We start from the raw sequence: 18546 nt of genomic DNA, 5'->3' as shown, positions 1-18546 counted from the left end.
AGGCAGTGAGGAAGACTATGGGCAACAGACTGGAAATTGAGTAGTGTCCACTGACACTCCAGAGTAGCAGAGACTTTTGGTAACCAATCCTGGGACCTTCTCGTATTGGATCTGCAGAGGGGAAGGAGAAACAGAGGAGGGTGGGGGAGAGTTCTCCAGTATCCCTGTGTCTCCTTCTCACTGGCTGACTGAGCTGTCAATCAGCATCATACAATGCCCAATTAAATCTGTCATTGGCTGGACTGATGATGATCGACAGCTCAGTCAGCTGGTGACCCTAGTACAAAGAAAGAATGGTGTTTGCTCCTGACATCTGAATGTGCCCCATAAACATTTCTGAAATCCCATTAGTACAAAATTCTTGCATTTTATCCCATGATTAAGGTGGCTAGGGGAGGGGGGGGGGACAGGATGAGGCTTGGCTGCCTGGGGTGGGGATCACAGAGGAGAAATACCTAACCCTCATAGGTGCTTAAGCCTGTTCAGAAAGACACATCAAGCCGGCAGCCAGAATTGTCCACAAGGGCTGTGAGAAGAGAGGGAGGGTCTTGGCTCAGGGTCAGAAAGTCTGGATTGCTGAAGGTTTGGCTTAAGCCTCATCCCTTTAAAAATGACTCTTGACTAACCAGCCTGAAAGTGTGGGCCAACAGTGGGACCATGGCTGAGCCATCAGCACCTAGGAAGCTTGGACTTTGATTTATCTTCCTCTGGAAGCCTCCCTAGATAGACCTAGCCCAGGGCTTGGCCTACAAGAGCCAGTGAGTTGATATTTATTATTACTGAAGACATAACCTGGTCCCAGATCCTGGAATGAGAAAAGCAAAGCCCAGGGGGAAAAAGGCATGAGGTCCTCTTAGAGATCCACAGAGGATAGGTCCCAGGTCCTTGCTAAGTGGGCCTATCTTGCTGGGAGACTTGGGACTAGTGGGACTCCAGCAGTGAAAGGAAGCTGCCAGGACCTGATGGAGTCACTGAGGCCCTGAGATGCTCGGGTAATATCCTCTCCACAAACTCCACAATAAAACCCAGGCATGTTTCTATCCTTTGTTCCTTTTTTAGCCAAGTCTGGGAGCTGAGCCGATCTATTCCCAAGGCTAGCATAAGAGCTGGGCCAGCGGCCTCCTTTCTTCCCTGATGCTCCCTTCTCATCGCCCCTGGAAAGGATCTGAGTCTTGTCCTGATTGACAGATTACATCCCTTGAATGAAAGGATCGTGAGGAGAAAACCCGTCTCCCCGTCCAGGGATGGAGCTAGCCTGACAACAGAGGAGTTGTGTCACCAAAGGGAGAAGGAAGAGAGGAAAGAAGAGCAGGGATTTGGAGCCCACAATTTTTCTTTGCCTCTGCTTTCCCCCAAAATTCTGAGCCAGAGGAGAGAACAACTGCTCCTTTTGACAGAAAATTTGTCTTGGCTTGGGGGGAAAACCAAAGGGCAGAGCAAGTATAGAACCTGTGGGAAATGCCTTAGAGATCAGCCAGGGCTGTGAACAGGGTCGACACGGGCTCTCATGGGCTGCAATGACACGATGGGGCAGTGAGAAGGAGGGAGGCTGCCTAGGACTTCTCCCCTTGTGCCCTGGCCTGACCACATCTCTCCTCCCAGGAAATCACCCCCTCCAAGTTCAGGACTTGTTCCTGATGTCAAGCAAATGGTTCTCAGCTGCATCCCTGTGTGATGCCACATCAGAGGAAAGTATGAGGCAATTTTCATCCCCTGCCCATCTCCCTGAGTCCCTGCCACAGGCCAGCCACACAAAGGACAGAACTATGGGTTGTTCTTTAAGCAAGAAGAATTGACCCTTGCCCCAATATTAAAAACCAAAAGAGTGATTCCTTCTGTTGTGGCATCCCCTCCTCTTCCCAATCCACTGTCATCATTATTATCACTATCATCACCTCATCATAGCTATTCTATAGCATTTTATAAACATAATCTCATTGAATTCTCACCACAAACATGTGAGGTAGGTGTGATTATCATCCTCATTTTACAGGTAAAGAAACTGAGTCTCAGAAAGATCAAGTGACTTACCCAGAGACACACAGCTAGTAATTGTCTGAGGCAGGATTTTAACCCAGTGCTTCTTGGCTCCAGGTCCAGCGTTCTATCCACTACACCACACTGCCTCTGTTAATGGAGAGAGTCATTTGGAATACCATGTTTGGGCCATGTGCTCATGACTAAAATATGTTAACCCTCCTGGGTGATATATATGAGTCTAACAAGCTGTGTGACCTTGTGTAAGTCTTTTCCCCTTTTCTGAACTTCAACTTTCCTTTGAGAAAAACGAGGGCCTTGGACTTAGTAATGTCTAATTTCACTTCCAGCTCTAGAATTCTATGTTCAAAGGTTATTATATAGCTGAATGAGTTGATAAATGAATATTCTAAGGTCCCTTTCGACTCTAATATTCTATGATTCAACTTCTGTCAGCAACAAACACAAGTGATAGGGATATAGGTTGTACCTCAATAAATATGGGGTGAATTGAGTTAAAACTCCACTCATAATAGAACAAAGAGAAACAGATTTATATTGGAGCATAAGAGATTTAGTCATGACCTCAGAAATGACTCATGAATGACAAATGTAGAGAGGTTGAATGATGCCAAGGGAAATTCTGAATTAACTAGGCCTGAGGGTTCAAACACATGGCCTACAGGCTGCATGTGGCCCATAACACTCCCAGCTATGGTCAGAACCAGATTAAAGGGTAATTGGGGGGACAGCTAGGTGGCTCAGTGGATAAAGCACCGGCCCTGGATTCAGGAGTACCTGAGTTCAAATCTGGCCTCAGACGCTTGACACTTACTAGCTATGTGACCCTGGGCAAGTCACTTAACCCCAATTGCCTCACCAAAAAAAAAAAAAAGTAATTGGGAAATATTTAACAAAAGAAATAAAAATACAATAAAGCACAGATGATATTACATTTTAAAACTAAATCAATATGTGGCCTGCTGGGATGTTTATGTACTGTTTAGTTGCCCCCATTTCTTTTTGAGTTTGACACATCTACTCTAGGGGCGCTAGGTGGCAAAATGGATAGAGCACTGGGCTTGGAATCAGGAAAACTCATTCTTGTGGGTTCAAATCTGGCCTTAGACATTTACTATCCATATGACCCTGGACGAGTCACTTAATCCTGTTTGCCTCAGTTTCCTCTTCTGTAAAATAAGCTGGAGAAGGAAATGGCAAACCACTCTGGTATCTTTGCCAAGAAAACCCTACATGGGGCCATGAAGAATAGGACACTACTGAAACGACTGAGCAACAAACCACTTCTCTAGGAGGTGGAGTGGGGGTGGGGGTGGGGGGATCCTCCCACATAGGATGGATAGATGACAATATTGCCCTTTAATTGAAGGCAGAGGGAGGGCCGGTTGGAGGACTAGGCTTACAAGAGCTACTCTTTTTTCTAGAGCCCTCACTCATCCTTTCCTCATCCCCATGAAATAGATGGAAAACAGAAATCCTTTCATTTTTCAGATGTAGAAGCTGAGACATAGAGAGGTTAAACAACTGGCCCAAGGTCACACAGTAAATGAGCAACAGAGCGGAGAACAGAGCCCGGGTCCCCTGCCACCCACACTAGCGCTCCAGCCATTAGAGCCCAAGATGCTTATTGGCAGTGGAGGGAGACGGGCAAGTACCTTGAAAATCACATGACTTGAATCTATTGTGCTTTCCTTAGAAATTACATAACTTAGCTGGCTGACCCAAACCAGAGAGGATTTTTTTAAAAGAGCCATCTTTACTTTTCCTCATGTTTCTACAAAAGCTGATTATTCGTAGGCAAGATATAAGTGAAAGTGCTTTATAAATCTTAAAGTGCTATATAAAATGTGAGCTATTGTTAGGGTAGAGCAGAAAGTATTAGATTAGCAATCAGAAGGAAGGAAGGAAATGTGCATTTATTAAGTACCTACTATGTTCCAGACACTAGGCTAAGCACCTTACAACTATTATCTCATTTGTTCCTCAAAACAACCTTGGGAGGTAGATGTTAGTATTGTCCCCATTTTACAGTTGAGGAAACTGAGGTACACAGAGGCTATGACTTGCCCAGAGTCACATAGTAAATGTCTAAGTCTGAATTTGAACTCAGATCTTCCTGACTTCAGGCTCAGCACTCTACTGTACTACTTAGCTGTCTCTGTCTAGGTCAGAAGACCTAGATTGTCATCTTGGCTTTGCCACTAACAAGTTATGCAGTCTTAAGCAAATTGCTTCATTCCTTTGGGTCTTGATTTCTCCATCTGCAAAATGAACATGTTGAGACAGATAGACAGAGACAGAGTCAGTGATGAACAGAGAGGAGAAAGAGAGACAGAGACAAAGAGATGGAGACAGTGATAAACAGAGAGAAGGGGAGGGAGGGAGGGAAGAAGGGAGGAAGAGAGAAAGAGATAAAAAGAGACAAAAAAGAGAGGAGACAGTGATAGAGAGAAAGAGAAAAAGACAGATAGAAAGAGGCAATGACAAACAGGAGAGACAGACAGAGAGAAAAGAAAGACACACACATAGAGACACAGAGAGAAAGTGTTTGCTAAGTATTTAACTATATGTCTGTGCTGATGGTCTTTAAGGTCATTTGCACCTTTAACACTCTCTGATCTATGTTCTAACATATTCTAGGACCCTTCCAGCTCTGATATTTTGTGTGGCAGGGAAATGCAAATAGGAAGTTAATGAACTCAATTCCCAGTGGTGTTCAAGCTGGACCATCTGAGAGCTTTGCAATAGTCCAGGAATAAGAGAGAGAGAGAGAGAGAGAGAGAGAGAGAGATGCCCCTAGACCTCCTGCTCGTAAAACCATTATCACCAGTCTTAGCTAAACCAGGGTTCCTAGAATCCTAGGATCACAGGATTCCAGCATTTGAAGGGACCTCAGAGGTCATTGAGTCTAACTCATATCTAAGCAGGAATCCTCACTGTAATATCCCCAATAAATGGTCATCCAGTCTCTATTTGAGATTTTTAGCAATGGGGAATCAATTTTCTGAAGTAGCCCATTTCTACTTTTTTTTTGGAGGGGCAATGAGGGTTAAGTGTCAAGTGTCTGAGGCTGGATTTGAACTCAGGTCCTCCTGAATCCAGGGCCAGTGTTTTATCCACTGCACCACCTAGCTGCCCCCCATTTCTACTTTTAAACAGCTTTAATTGTTAGGAAGGTTTCCTCTACATTTAACCTAAATTTGTCTCTCAGTAACTTCTACTCATTGCTCCTGTCTGCTGGCCAGTCCCTGACAACCCAGCACAGCAGCAACTCCTAGTACTACCCCTGAGGGTGAGGACTGGGAAGAGATCTTGAACCTTCTAATCATCTGCCTTCTTTAGCAGTGCTCCAACCATTCATTAATAATCCACCTGGACTCCTTCACCAAGGTGTTTGCATAGTCTTCTCTTCTCCTAGTGATATTGAGCCCCCAACTTCCCATTTCTAACCCCTATTTCTCACTCTATCATTCCCATCCACCTCAACCCAACCCCTCTAAGATCCTACTGTATATGCACTCACCCCTTCCAAGGTGCCCTCTGAAACTCTTCCTTTATAATTAACAAACTTCCTTCCTCTTCTCATATTTCTATCATCTAGCTCTCCTCTGGCTGACACTATATCCCTGGTAAACCTTTCCAACACTGAATAAATATTCTTTTAACCAACCTCCTCTCCCCCTCACTCACTGGTCCCAAGGAGGAAATTGCAATACTCCTCACTCCCCATTGCCACCTCTAGATCCTTCCTGTGCCACCATCACTCAGCACCATATTCTTCTTTGAGGCTCTCTCTATCCAAATTAATCACCCAATCCAGATGCTGTTGGTCATTATCTACTGATCTTCCTTTCTCAATGCGTTCAGTTCCTGGCTCACAATCTCACTTTCCACCCCAATTTCTGCCCTCATACTAATGAACTTTAACGTACCTGCTGATGTTCCCTCAACTACACTAATTTCCCATTTTCTCAATCTACTCAGCTTCTTTGAGCTACTCCTCTACTTCATCTCTACCACACACAAAGACAGTCATATCCTTGATCTTGCCAGCACTGACAAATGTTCCACTTCCATGTTTGAGAATGCCAAAATTCCTTTATCTAATCATAATCGGGTTTTTTTTTGGTGAGGCAATTGGGGTTAAGTGACTTGCCCAGGGTCACCCAGCTTATAAGTGTTAAGTGTCTGAAGTCGGACTTGAACTCAGGTCCTCCTGAATCTAGGGCTGGATCTTTTATCATTCTTTCTCTCTCAATGCCTTGTTAATCCTAATTCTAAATCTTCATCTCCAATGTGACCCGAAATCCTTCTACCCTTCGAGAGTTTCCCAGACCATCACTAACTCTCTGGCTCCATTTTTCCCTTCCCTTCCCAATCTCAACTCTTTGGTGAACCAGTTCAATTCTACAAGGTGGGCCAAAAGTCACAAAGGGGTTAAAATCTCATAAATGGTGTAAATCATTTGAAAAGAATTTCCAAAAAGGTATTAAAACATCAGACCCCTTCATGATTTTTGGTCCACCCTGTACTTTATCCTCTACTCTCAATCCCCTTTGGCCCATATCCGATTGCTACTCAAACCCCAACACTGGATTACTGCTACCTCCCACCTCTTATTCAATATCGCTGGGAGAGGAAGAAGATGGGCTAGGAGCAGACAAACAGCTGATGAAGGAGTCCAGGTTAATGGATTGTTGGATTCCTGCTGAAGAAGGCAGATGACTGGAAGGTTCAAGGTCTTCTCCTACTTCTCACCCTCAAGGTTAGCACTGAGAATTGCTATACTCCTAGTCACATGCTATTGAGCAGAACTAGAGGACGTCACACAACCATGCTGACTTGGCCCACTACAGTTTATGTTACTTAATCTCAACTGGGCCCTCACTGCAGCATGACAGTTCTTCTACTCCTTCCTAATTGATTAGCTATTTAATTCATTTCCTTATCATCTTTTCTTTCCTCAGTACTCCCACAGCATACTCTCCTACCACTCTCTCAGTTTAGGACCTGCCTACCTCCCCTAATACTTCACTGAAAAAAAAAAAATTAAGGGCATTCCCTGTGAGCTCTTTCTTCTCCCTTCTATTGATATGACATTCCCCTAATACCTCTCTCATCATCTCCTCCTTTGAGGTGGCCCTTCTCCTTACCAAAGCTTGTCCTTCTATATGTAGCATTATTCCTATCCCTTCCCATCTTCCCTAGGAGATCACCTACACTATCAAACCCTCTTTTTCTCTCTAATTTTCAAACTCTCCCTATCTACTGTTTCCTTCCTTTTAGCCTACAAAGAGGTCCAAGTATCTGCCATTTTAAAATAAAAATACCCTCCCTAGAACCTACTATCCCTTCTAGCTACTGTCCTATATCTCTCTTCCCCTTCTTATCTAAACTCTTTGGGGAAAAAAATCTGTATCCAATATCTCCACTTCCTCTCTTCTCACTCTCTTCTTAATCCTCTGCAATCAGCTTCCAACCTCATCATTCAACTGAAACTGCCTTTTCCAAAGATACTAGTGGTCTTTTAATTGCCAAATCTAACGACTTCTCCCTCTCCCCCTCTCCCTTCCCCCCATTTCTCTCCTAGTCTTCTCTTCCTTACCCCCTCCCTGCCTCTCTCTTCTTCTCAATCTCCCCCCTCCTTTAACTCCCGGCAGTATTTGACACAGTTGACTACTTTCTCCTACCAGAAAATTTCTTCCCTCCAGGTTTTTGTAACACTGTTCTCTGCTGGTTTCCCCCCATCTATATCTATCTATACCAGGCTCACTAACCGTGGGTGTGACCTGGGTTCTATCCTGAACTGTCTTTTCTGTTCTTTCTATATTCTCACTTGATGATCTCAACTCCCATTATCAGTTCGATTATCATCTCAAACAAATGATGTCTAGATCTATTTATCCAGCTCTGGTCTTTCTACTGAGTTCTAAGACTGAGGTCACAAACTGCCAAACTCAGCATGTCCGAAACAAAATTCATTGTCTTCTACCACCACCCCAGCCCCAAACCTATCCCTTATTACTGTTGTGGGCTCCACTATCCTCCCAGTCACCCAGGTTTACAACCTTGGTATCATCTTCAATTCCTCCCTCTCATTCACTTGCCCATGTTTGATAATTCATAAAATCATGTAATGTCTATCTTCACAGCATCTCTTATATGTGCCCCCCTTCTCTCCACTCATATAGCCTAACTCAGCCTCATCCCCCATGAGCCAGGCTAATTGTAATAGCCTACAAATGTGTCTCCCTGCCTCAAGTCGCTCCCCACTCCAATCTATTCTCTACTTTGATACCAAAGTGACTTTCCTAGAGCACCAGTCTGACCACATAACCCTCATGCCCAATAAACTCCTGAGACTCCCCATTACCACTGAGATCAAACATAGCTTCCTTTGGCATTTAAAGCCCTTTATGGCCAGGCCCATTCCTATCTTTCCAGTCTTCCCAGACATCACTTCCCTCAGAAGACCTTCCCTGGTCCCCTCAGCAGAGGCTGTTTTGCCCACTGAGGTCACCTTGTATCTGTTTTGAATATATTTCTATACATGCTGTTTCCCCATTTGGATGAGGGCAGTCTTTCCTTCCCCACCCTCCCCAATACCCTCAGTACTTAGCAGAGTGCCTGGCACACTTCATAAATACTTATTGATGGGTTGCTTTTATTTGGGCCCTCTGAGTCTCCTCCTATGTGACAGTCTTTCAAATACCTTAAGACAGTGATCATGTCCCTCCTAAATCTTCCCCTCTCCAATTCTTTTCACTGATCTTCCCATGGGATGGATGAAAGGAAAGGAGACCCTTTGGCTCCAGGAGTAGAAAGGAAGAGACAAACCCCAGAAAGAGAAAAGTCGCATAAATGAAAACAGGAAAGATTAGGGTTGGATGCCAGGGAGAACTTCTTGGCCATCGGGAGAACAAGCAAGGGAATATGTTTCCTGGGAAGGTTTGGAGAAGTTTGGCCTGATTGGTTTGGAGATGAGAAATCCCCAACCTATTTCTGATAAGGAATTACTCTGGATTTCCCTAAAGTCTCATGACCACTGGTGGGGGTTTGGACACACAGCACAGGTGAGTATGAAAAGTTTCTCTGACATTTCCCATTTCAAACACATTGACCTAGGTCTAGATGCATAGGCACAAGCCTTTGCTTTCTCTCCTAGGAAGCTGGGTGGTGCAGTAGATAGAAAGCTGAGCCTGGAGCCAGGAAGTTGTTATTGAGTCATTTCATGTGTGTCTGACTCTTTGAGAACCCATTTGGGTTTTGTTTTGTTTTTTTGGCAAAGATATAAGAGTAGTTTGCCATTTCCTTCTCCAGTCCATTTGACAGATGAGGAAACTGAGGCAAATAGGGTTAACCGACCTGCCCGGGCTCATACAACTAGTGTCTAAGGCTGGATTCGAACTCAGGTCTTCCCTCATTCCAGGCTCAATGCGCTATCCACTGTGCTACCTTGCTGTCCTAGGAGTCAGAAAGACCCGAGTTCAAATCCAACCTCAGACACTTATTAGTCATAGAACCCTGGACAAGTCATTTAATGTCAGTTTGCCTCAGTTTCCTCAACTGTAAAATGGGGATATAATAGGATCTATCTCCCAGGGTTGTTGTGAGGGACAAATGAGATAATATCTGTAAAGAGCTTAGCCCAGTACCTGACATCTAGAAGGTGCTTAATCTATGCTTATTTCCTTCCTTCCTTTACACCTGGAGTTTCAGAGTCAGCTAGCGAGATACCAAGGGAGTGCAGCATGCAGACAGCTGCAAACAGAGCCCAGAGTGGGAAAATGACTCGACTGAGGTCAAGCCACTAGTGAAGGACTCTGACATGTAACCCGGAAGCTCCTGGTTCAGTTCTCTTTCCCCTACATCTCTGGGCTCCCCTGCACAGTCTGTTGGAGAAGAGGGGAAAGCTGGGGACAGTGACCAAAGCTCAGGCCCCCAGAGAGAGCACTCAGCATGGCTGTGCTCATTTGCCAGGGGGAAGACAGCTGGGCCTCTGCCTTTGTGAGCAGCTGGAGTCTGCACCCCTAGGGAACAGCTGTAGGAGGCCCCAACCCCCCACAAGGGTCTGGGGAGCTGAATTTCAAACAGCACAACCACAAAAGTCACCTAACTCAGAAAGGAAGACAATAAAAAGGACCCTTGATGCATTTCGGTCTGTATTTTGTGTCTTTAGAGTCCTCCTGACCCCTGGAATAGGTCCCCCCAGGGAAGGCATGGGTTCTCCAAAGGAGATGCTCATCAGTCTGGGATGGTTTTGCTGTGGCTCTGCCTAAAGGTCGGAGGACAGACTCGATGAGCTTATTCTGTGTAGCTCCAATGGAGAGGAGCTAGGACCAACCCGTGGAAGTTACAGGGGGACAGATTTAGGATCAGTGCAAGGGAGCATTTATTAACAGTGAAAGCTGTCTAATGGAATGTGTGACATGGCTGATAAAGGTCTGGATGTGGAGTCAGGAAGACCTGGGCTCCAATCTTCACCTCTCTGAGCCTCATTTTCCTCATCTTTAAATAGGGATAATAGTGCCCTCCCTTCCACAAGGGATCTGGTATAGTTTAAGTGAGATAATGTGTGCAAAGCATAAATCTTAAAGCTCCCTAAGTATGGCAGCTGTTACTGGAATTATTCAAGTCAAAGCTAGATGACACTTGTCAGGACTTCTATGGGAGCAGGCGGAGACACGGGGCTGAATTTGATTACCTCTGAGGTCCCTTCTAACTCCAGGGTTCTGTAATTCCCTTGCTCCGGCCCAAAGACATAAAAGAAAAATACAGGGAGAATACAGGAATACTCAGGGTTCACAACAAGGACTGCTGACCATTAGCCTCCCCTCCCCTCCTCCTTTGGGATAGGGCGATATGGTGTAGAGAGAAGTCTTGAGTCAGAAAACCTGGGTTCTAGTTCTACTTCCAACCATAAATAAGCTTTATGACCTTAGGTGAATCACTTCATTTTTCTGGGCCTCAGTTTCCTCATCTGTAAAATGGGGTCAATGATCTTTGTCCACTTCCCTCACAGGGCCTTGGTGAGAACGAGATGGAGAAGATGGATGTGGCAGCCCTTTGTACACTGTAACTAAAAAGCCCCAGAAGGAGCCAAAACCAACAGCCTGTAGCAATGAGATGCAACCCCCATCTTCCTGTGTGTGTATGTGTGTGTGTGTGTGTGTGTGTGTGTGTGTGTGTGTGTGTACCATTTCCAAGCAGGAGCTGTCTCCCCTCCCTCTGCTTCCCTTCCCTCTCACCCTCCCCATGGGCATATGTCTGCAAGATTTTTAAAATGTTAGAATGTTGGCTTTTTTTTCCTTTTCCCTGTCACACTGGGCACCTGTACAGAAGCCCATGGAGGTGACACTGGGCTTAACGTACACATTGACAGTACTTGACAGCATTAGGGGAGAGCAGGGCCGGCTCCCTATGGTGGCCAGTAATGTTCCCTTTCTACAAAGGGAGGCTTCCAACCCTTTCATCAAGGGCTCTGGGATAGCAGTAATGAAGGGGACCTTTTATTTTGGGGGAAGGGAAGATGACCTTCCAGCTGCCTCACCCCCATGATGAGCCCAACTCAAGGACAGAGAAATGGATCATAGATTTAGAGCCCAAAGGAACTTTACAAGGAATTGGTCCAAATGCCTCATTTCACAGATGAGGAAACTGAGGCCCAGAGAGATTGAGTGAGTAAGTTGCCTAAGATCACACAGGTAGTAACAGAGTAAGGATTTGAACCCAGGTCCTCTGATTCCAAATTCAACCCTCCTGTCATCATGCTATGATGTTTTGCCCACAGACAAAGTAATGGGATTTCCAAGAGAACAGCTCTTGAAGGTGGTGGCTAGGGAGTTATTTCTCATTGAGGCCCAGGCCAGTGGGATTAGAGACTATCCCTGGGCTTCTAAGTCCTCCAATCTTTCCTCCCTGGCCTTAGAGGCAAGTCAGATCACCAGCCTCGGCAATCTGCCTCTTCCTGGACCAAAGCTGGTCCCCATCTTTTTCTCTCCATTCATTCTTCCTTCCCTGCCCCAGCCATGCCACCACCATCAGCCCACTGGCTTGTATGTGACTGTGTTCACTGTTGACCCTGGTCCCTAGTGAATGTTAGACAAGCCAGAGTCCAGCTTCTCAGGTGGCTTGCTAGCTAGGTGGCGTACAGGTCATGTCCTGACCTCACTAGCTACACCACAATGCCAGCTCCTGTCTAGGCACAATCAGGGACGCAGGCTGGTTGGTGCCTGTGGCAGTTCACCCACCAAGTACGATATCCCCACATTTCTGCATCCCGACCCTCACAACTACGTATACAATAGGGTGGGCACTACCCTCTATCCTACCCCTTCTTTCTTCCCAAGCCGTCCCCTTAATAAGTAAGTCTAAGCAAGCACTTGAATTATTTCAGTAGATGGGACAAAGGAAGCAAAGATTGCAAATAACCAGACAGAACTCACTGCAGCATGGAGTCAACATGCAAAATCCTATTTAAAAGGTTCTTTAAGCATTTACAATGTGCTCCAGTTACTCAGAGGCGGCTGTGCAGGGTTTATTTACCTGTTTGCTGCTGCCTCCCCCTCAGCCAGCCCGCTACAGACCTAAGGTGCCACGCTCGGAAAAATAAAGAAACTCAATAATTCAGTGCCAATTTGCCGACAGCCACCAGTGTCCTCCCAGATCCCCTCAAGCGGTGACAGGGCGGGGGACCATGAAAGGTGCCCTCCCAGGGGCAAGAAGTCTGGCAGTCTGGGAAGAAACCTGGGACTGCATCTCAACTCTGCAGCCGTGATGCCCGGACCTAGCCCCCTTCGCTCGCGTGCCTGTCAAAAGCCAACCATGCACTCCACACGGCTCTCACTCTCCAGCTGCTGCCTAGATGGTGGGAGGGGAGGGGGAAATAAGAGAGGTTTGGCCAAAGGACTTCTGTTTATCTCTTTAACATCATGCCTCTGGAGGGTGATGGAGTCTACCGTCCACATGCCCACCCTCCTTCCCCCTGATCCTTTTTTCATTCTTTTCCTTTACCTGGGATTTCTCCTGCTGTCCGTCTTCAAGTTGAGGGGCTCCACCCATGGCTTTCCATCTGTCATTTACCATCTTCTAGGAGGACTCAGTGTAAAGAAATGTTTAAAATGGATCTAGACACACAGATGCAGAAGAGGAAACCACCTGAATCTTGCAAAGGGATTTGAGCTTTCTTCTCTCTGCCCTTCTTCCTGGCTGGCTCTAATGCAACCCTGTGGCATGTCAGCCTCCCTCTGTCACTCCCTCTCCGTCACCCTCTCCCTCGCTCCATCTCTCTCTCTCTCTCTCTCTCTCTCTCTCTCTCTCTCTCTCTCTCTCTCTCTCTCTCTCTCCTTTCCCTCTCCCTCTCCCTCTTTCCCCCTCCCTCCCCTTCCTTCTTTCCCTCCCTCCCTTCTTCCCTCCCTCCACCCCCAGCTTTCTCTACTGCCCTAGGTGGTCAAAACCAGAGAAACTCAGGTTAAAAAAACCCAAACAAAACAAATAAACCCAAAACAAAGACAAGCCCGGCAAACAAACCACCCACCAAAAATCCTCAGAAAGAACAGAAGAAAGGCAGCTGTGGGGAGCTTGAGCCCCGTCTTTTTGGAGAGAAGAGAAAAAAGAAAATCGCAGCCCAAATATTTGCAAAAACTTAAGCCACAGCTACCAGCTCAAGTCACCTTAAAAGAAATGGGGTCTAAGCTCCAGAAAGGGGAGCTGCAGTGTGAGGCAGTTTCTAAGGAGCTGTGGACAGTATCTCTTCAGTGCTCCCTGTCACCTCTCTGCTTCCCACCTCTCTCCCCAGCAGGGGTGGGATATTAATCCCAAAAACACAGGATTTAGGGGGAGGGGAGGGGCAGGGTAGCTCTAACACTGCCCCACCGCACCGCTCCCCAGAGTAGGCAGATCTCTGAGGGCTTGGTCCAGGTCCTGGCAGGAATGTGTCTACATGTGGCTCACCCCAGCCCTTGGGTCTAGGGGACTTCTCCCTGAGGGATGCCCTGGCTCAGAGCCTCATCCTTCCCCCCCCCCCCCGCCTCTCCCAGGGGGATGGCCCTACGAAGCTAGTCTCAGACTATAGCCTCCACTTTCTTCTTGGGTCCAGGTGATCCAGGAATGGCAGGGGGGGGGGGTGGAAGAGAGAAGAGGAGAAGAAGGAGGAGGAGGAAGAGGAGGAGGAGGAGGAGGGAGGAGAACAAACCCAAGCCAGCCTACTTCTCGGATGGCGACAGCTGCCAGCATGTAGGAGCTGATCCTCTTCTGAGCTCTCCCGGGCTAATTACCCACCTCGCTCCCGGCTGCTGTTCACGAGAAATGCACAGCACACTTCCCTGTGCCTGGGAGGAGAGGGATTTGTGGCGAGGGTTTCTTCTCCCCCTCTTAATCGCCCCCTCCCATCGTCACTACTTTTTAAAAACATTTTAATCTGCCCAAAGCAGCCTTTAGTGGTAATTTACAAAGTCCTTAATCTGCTCCTCTAATGAGTTGCAACTGTGGGTTCTTTCTGAGGCGAGGCAGGCCACACATATTAAGCAGGAGCCTCAACTTGCCCCCCTTCCCCTCTGCCGGGGGGGCCCCTAGAGAAAGCCCGGACTTTCTCCTCCCCTTTCTGCTTTGTGCCTCTCCTGCCTCCCATCCCTGCCCCCGTTTATCATCCTTCCCTATTAGAGCTCCGTGGTCCTCTCCTCTTCTTTCTCTGCCCCTTTTCCTGTTCCACTATAATGTGCTTGGAGAAAAGATTTCCCCTGACCCCTTGCCCCATCTGGCCTGCCTGCCTGCTTGCCTACCTACCTTCATACTTACCAGAATCCCCCACTGAAATCCACTATTTCTCTCCTTCTACCCCTGGGCTCTCTCTAGGAACAGCAACTCGGAGGCAGGGAGTGAGCCATACATACAGGGGCCTGGAAGAAGGATGCTGTGCAGTGTGCATGGGGAGATCATGGACTGACCCCAAGTGGGGAGATCCTGGGGAAAAACCAGAAAACCTTTCTGCTCGCCTTAGCTCTCCCGAGCAGGGAGCTGTCAATCACTTTGAGATGCTAAGTTCAGAACTCTGCCAGCTGTTTCCCCTTGAGCCATGCCATCCCCTCGCTCCTTCTGAACTCTGCTTTGTTGCTGAAGGGGCCTGCCCAGAGCTGCCCCTATCCCCACCCCAAGTTCTTTCAGTGACTGGTGGGCATTATCACTTTTTAGAACCCCTTCCCATCTCCCCTTCCACTTAATCTCAGAGATACAGGAACAAGGTTTGATTGGGGTGGAAGGAGAAGGTGGAGATGTGAGGGAGCTGCATGAACAAAGGTAAGGAAGGGAGAATGAACCTGGGGTAGGCAGGGGAGAGTGAAGAAACCAGCCTGCTTGCAATGCAGAGTTAGGCTGGAGAAGTAGACGGAGGCCACCAAGTGGCTCCTTTCCAGCAGTGTTTGCGGTCCTCTATTCATGTAGAGCAGCAGTGTGAATGGAGAACTGGCCTTATTTAGAATCCAAAAGACCTGGGTTCAAGTCTTAGTTCTGACCTATATGGTCAGTCCCCCCCCCCCCGCCCCCGCAACTCTCAAGACTACAAGTGACAGAGAAAGTGCTGACCTGCCCTAGGAGAGGGCCTTTCCTTCAGGAGTCCCTTGTATCCATCAACTCACAGGTCCAATCCCTCTCCCTATTCTCTCCTTTTACCTCATCATCTTCCTTTGCTTATGCCTCAGTTTTCCTACCTGTTCAATGGGAATGAGCATGAAAAACCTGGTACCATGCTGCTCCACTAATTAAAGACAATTTTTTAGTTGCTTCTGGTCCTGTGGGTGCTGCTTCTCTTGTTTCTTATTCCAGGCGCCCTATGTTTTTTCAACAAAGTGTGTCCAGTTTCCTGTGTGATTTAGAGCTAGAAAAGAGCTCAGAGCTCAGCCATTGCAGACCAGTCATTTTACAGATACAGGAGAACCTGAGGCTCAGATTGGAGAAGGGTCTTCTGTGATCAGAGGGGCAGTAAACAGCAGGGCCAACTGGAGCTCAAACACGGGTCTTCAGACTCCAAAGCCAGCACCCATCCTACTACACTACACTGTCTTCTGCTGGTTCAGAACCTTCTGGAAGGCAGGTGCCATTTCTTTATTTCCTTTGTAGATCCTCCCTTCTTTTCCCACCCCATGGTGATTCATGCCATCTTGCATTCACAGAGGATATTCTGTGCAAAGAGCACAGAGGAGGACCTGGCTTTCAGACCTGGCTCTGCCATATAGGAGCTGCGGGACCTTGGGCAAGTCACTTAACTCTCCTGGGCCTCTATTTCTTTACCTGCAAAATGGGAACAATAATACCTGGCACTATATACCATTGTGAAAACGCTTTGTAAGGTGCTATGTAAATGTTAGTTATGATTATTTTGTGTAACTGACATGGGACAAAAGGTATGCCTGACTTTCAGATATTCGGGGGTGGGAGTAGGAGAGGCGGAATGGATTTGAAGTGGAAAGCCATAATGAGAAAGATACACCGGAACGCAGTTCCAGGGCAACTTGGCCCCTCCAGTAAATGATTCATGAATGATTCAGCAGTAATAATAGATGGACTTTAAAGAGTAGGAAGTATGCACAGCTCTGTCATCTGTGCTATGAGGGAAGGGGTCATAGAGAATACTAAAGAGGTCAGCTAGGTGACACAGTGGATAAAGCACCGGCCCTGGATTCAGGAGGACCTGAGTTCAAATCCATCCTCACACACTTGACACTTACTAGCTGTGTGACCCTGGGCAAGTCACTTAATCCTCATTGCCCTGCAAAAAAAAAAAAAAAAAGAAAGAAAAGAAAAAAAGAGAATACTAAAACCTCAAATAATCCCAAACAGTGGGTAATCCTAATTTTTATCTTTGGAATATACTAAAAAGGTTTCCTTTCTACCTCCTCTCACCGCTGGCACAACTTCCTAATTAATTATGTTTTAGGTGAGTTGACAACACCAGCAGCCAGAACTTGCACTGGGGGCCCTGAGATAAATTGGCCTGGGCCACAGCCAAGCAGCAGAGAGAACAGACATGCCGCTTGTGGGATGAATAGTTGAGACAGCACTTGACTTGGTCATCTAAGGTCCCAGCTCTGCCACTTCTTAATAGTATGACCTTAGGCAAATTCATTAGAAATGAAAGACATCATTTATTGTTGTTCATTCATATCTGATTCTTTATGACCCCATTTGGGGTTTTCTTAGCAAAGATACTGTAGAGGTTTGCCATTTCCTTCTCCAGCTAATTTTACAGATGAGGAAACTGAGGTAAACAGGGTGAAGTGACTTGCCCAGGGTCACACAGCTAGTAAGTGTCTGAGGTTTGATTTTAACTCAGGAATATAAGTATTTCTGACTCCAGGCTGGGCACTCTCCACTGCACCACCCAACTGCTCCAGAAGAGAGCATAGAGATAGTCTAGGCCAATTCTCTCATTTGCCATCTGAGGAAACTGAGACTCAGGTTGTGATTTGTCCAAAGTCACCCAGGCAGAAGTAGGATTTGAATTCAGGACCCCAGTCACCTTTCTACCACACTGCTGCTACAAACTGCTTGATTTCAGTTTCCTCACCTATAAAATGAAGGGTTCGGATGGGTCAGGAATTCTTAACATTCTTTGTGCCATGGATCCCTTTGACTATCGGTGGAAACTTTTCAATGCATAAAATAAAATATATAGAATTACAAGGGAAACCAATTATATTGAAATATAGTCTGTAGACAGGAAGACTGCAATCATGTGCAATCTCGCAGTGGGTCTAATAACTACAGTAATTTCAAAGTAGTGATGAGCGTAAACGATATTTCAAGATATCTGTAACAACTGTAATGTGAGATGAAAATATCTGTGATTTCTATTGGTGACAAAGTCACAGGTGCTGCTGCTGATGCTACCACAGTTTGTTGCCTAGATTCATAAAGGAAGGAAATGGTACATTGCATTTAGAGGTTAGTGGGAGGGAGAGAACACGCATTTATTAAGCACCTAATACATGCCATTGATTGTGCTATGAAATTTACAAATACTATACCATTTGATCCCACAACAACCCTTAGATGTGCTATTCTTATCTTCATTTTACATAAGGAAATGGAGGCAGACAGAGGTTAACTACCCAGGGTCACATGGCTTGTAAATGTCTGAGGCCAGATTTGAACTCAGGTCTTCCTGAACCCTGACTCCCACTGTGCCATCCAAGTTCATGGACTCCCTGGAATCTATCCACAGAGCCTCAAAAGTCATACGTGCAGGGTTCAGAGTCCCAGGATCAGATGATCTCTAAGGTCCTTCTGGCTCTAACATTCTGCATTTGGTGTTTATCAGCGCACTGACTGAGCTTGTTAAGAGCATAACTTTGTGGTCTCTTCAGTTCATTGAGCTCAGTGGGAAGGAGAGAGAGAGGAGACTGGAGGCAGCACAGCCAAAACCTTAGAATGAGTGAAGGAGCTTCCCTCACCATGACAGAGCCTTCTCCTCATCATGACAAGAAGCAGTTGGATCCTGGGTAGGTTACTGGATCATAGACTCAGAGCTAGAGTGGGGCTTGGAGGCATCACCAC

The 18546-nt window shown here is 46.5% G+C and overlaps 1 protein-coding gene across 4 annotated transcripts in view; it reads right to left on the bottom strand.

Moving 5' to 3' along the window:
• The window catches only part of FIBCD1 (fibrinogen C domain containing 1), a 60889-nt gene extending 46561 nt beyond the window's left edge, over positions 1–14328 (bottom strand). The window contains exons 1-2 of one of the 4 annotated variants that reach the window (XM_043980140.1): positions 14206–14328; positions 13012–13124 (exon numbers count right to left, since the gene is read on the bottom strand). In XM_043980140.1, the coding sequence (XP_043836075.1) occupies positions 13012–13083 (72 nt within the window). In that variant the 5' untranslated portion in view covers positions 13084–13124; positions 14206–14328. Of the gene's footprint in view, positions 1–2031; positions 2090–13011; positions 13125–13534; positions 13948–14191 lie in introns of those variants that run through there. The other 3 variants (XM_043980142.1, XM_043980141.1, XM_043980143.1) reach the window with 3 other exon arrangements.
• Positions 14329–18546: the final 4218 nt, after the last annotated feature.

Source organism: Dromiciops gliroides, chromosome 2 (genome assembly GCF_019393635.1).
Source record: "Dromiciops gliroides isolate mDroGli1 chromosome 2, mDroGli1.pri, whole genome shotgun sequence".
NCBI lineage: Eukaryota > Metazoa > Chordata > Mammalia > Microbiotheria > Microbiotheriidae > Dromiciops > Dromiciops gliroides.
Note: the sequence above shows the minus strand (reverse complement) of the source record. Positions and strands in the feature narration are given on the sequence as shown.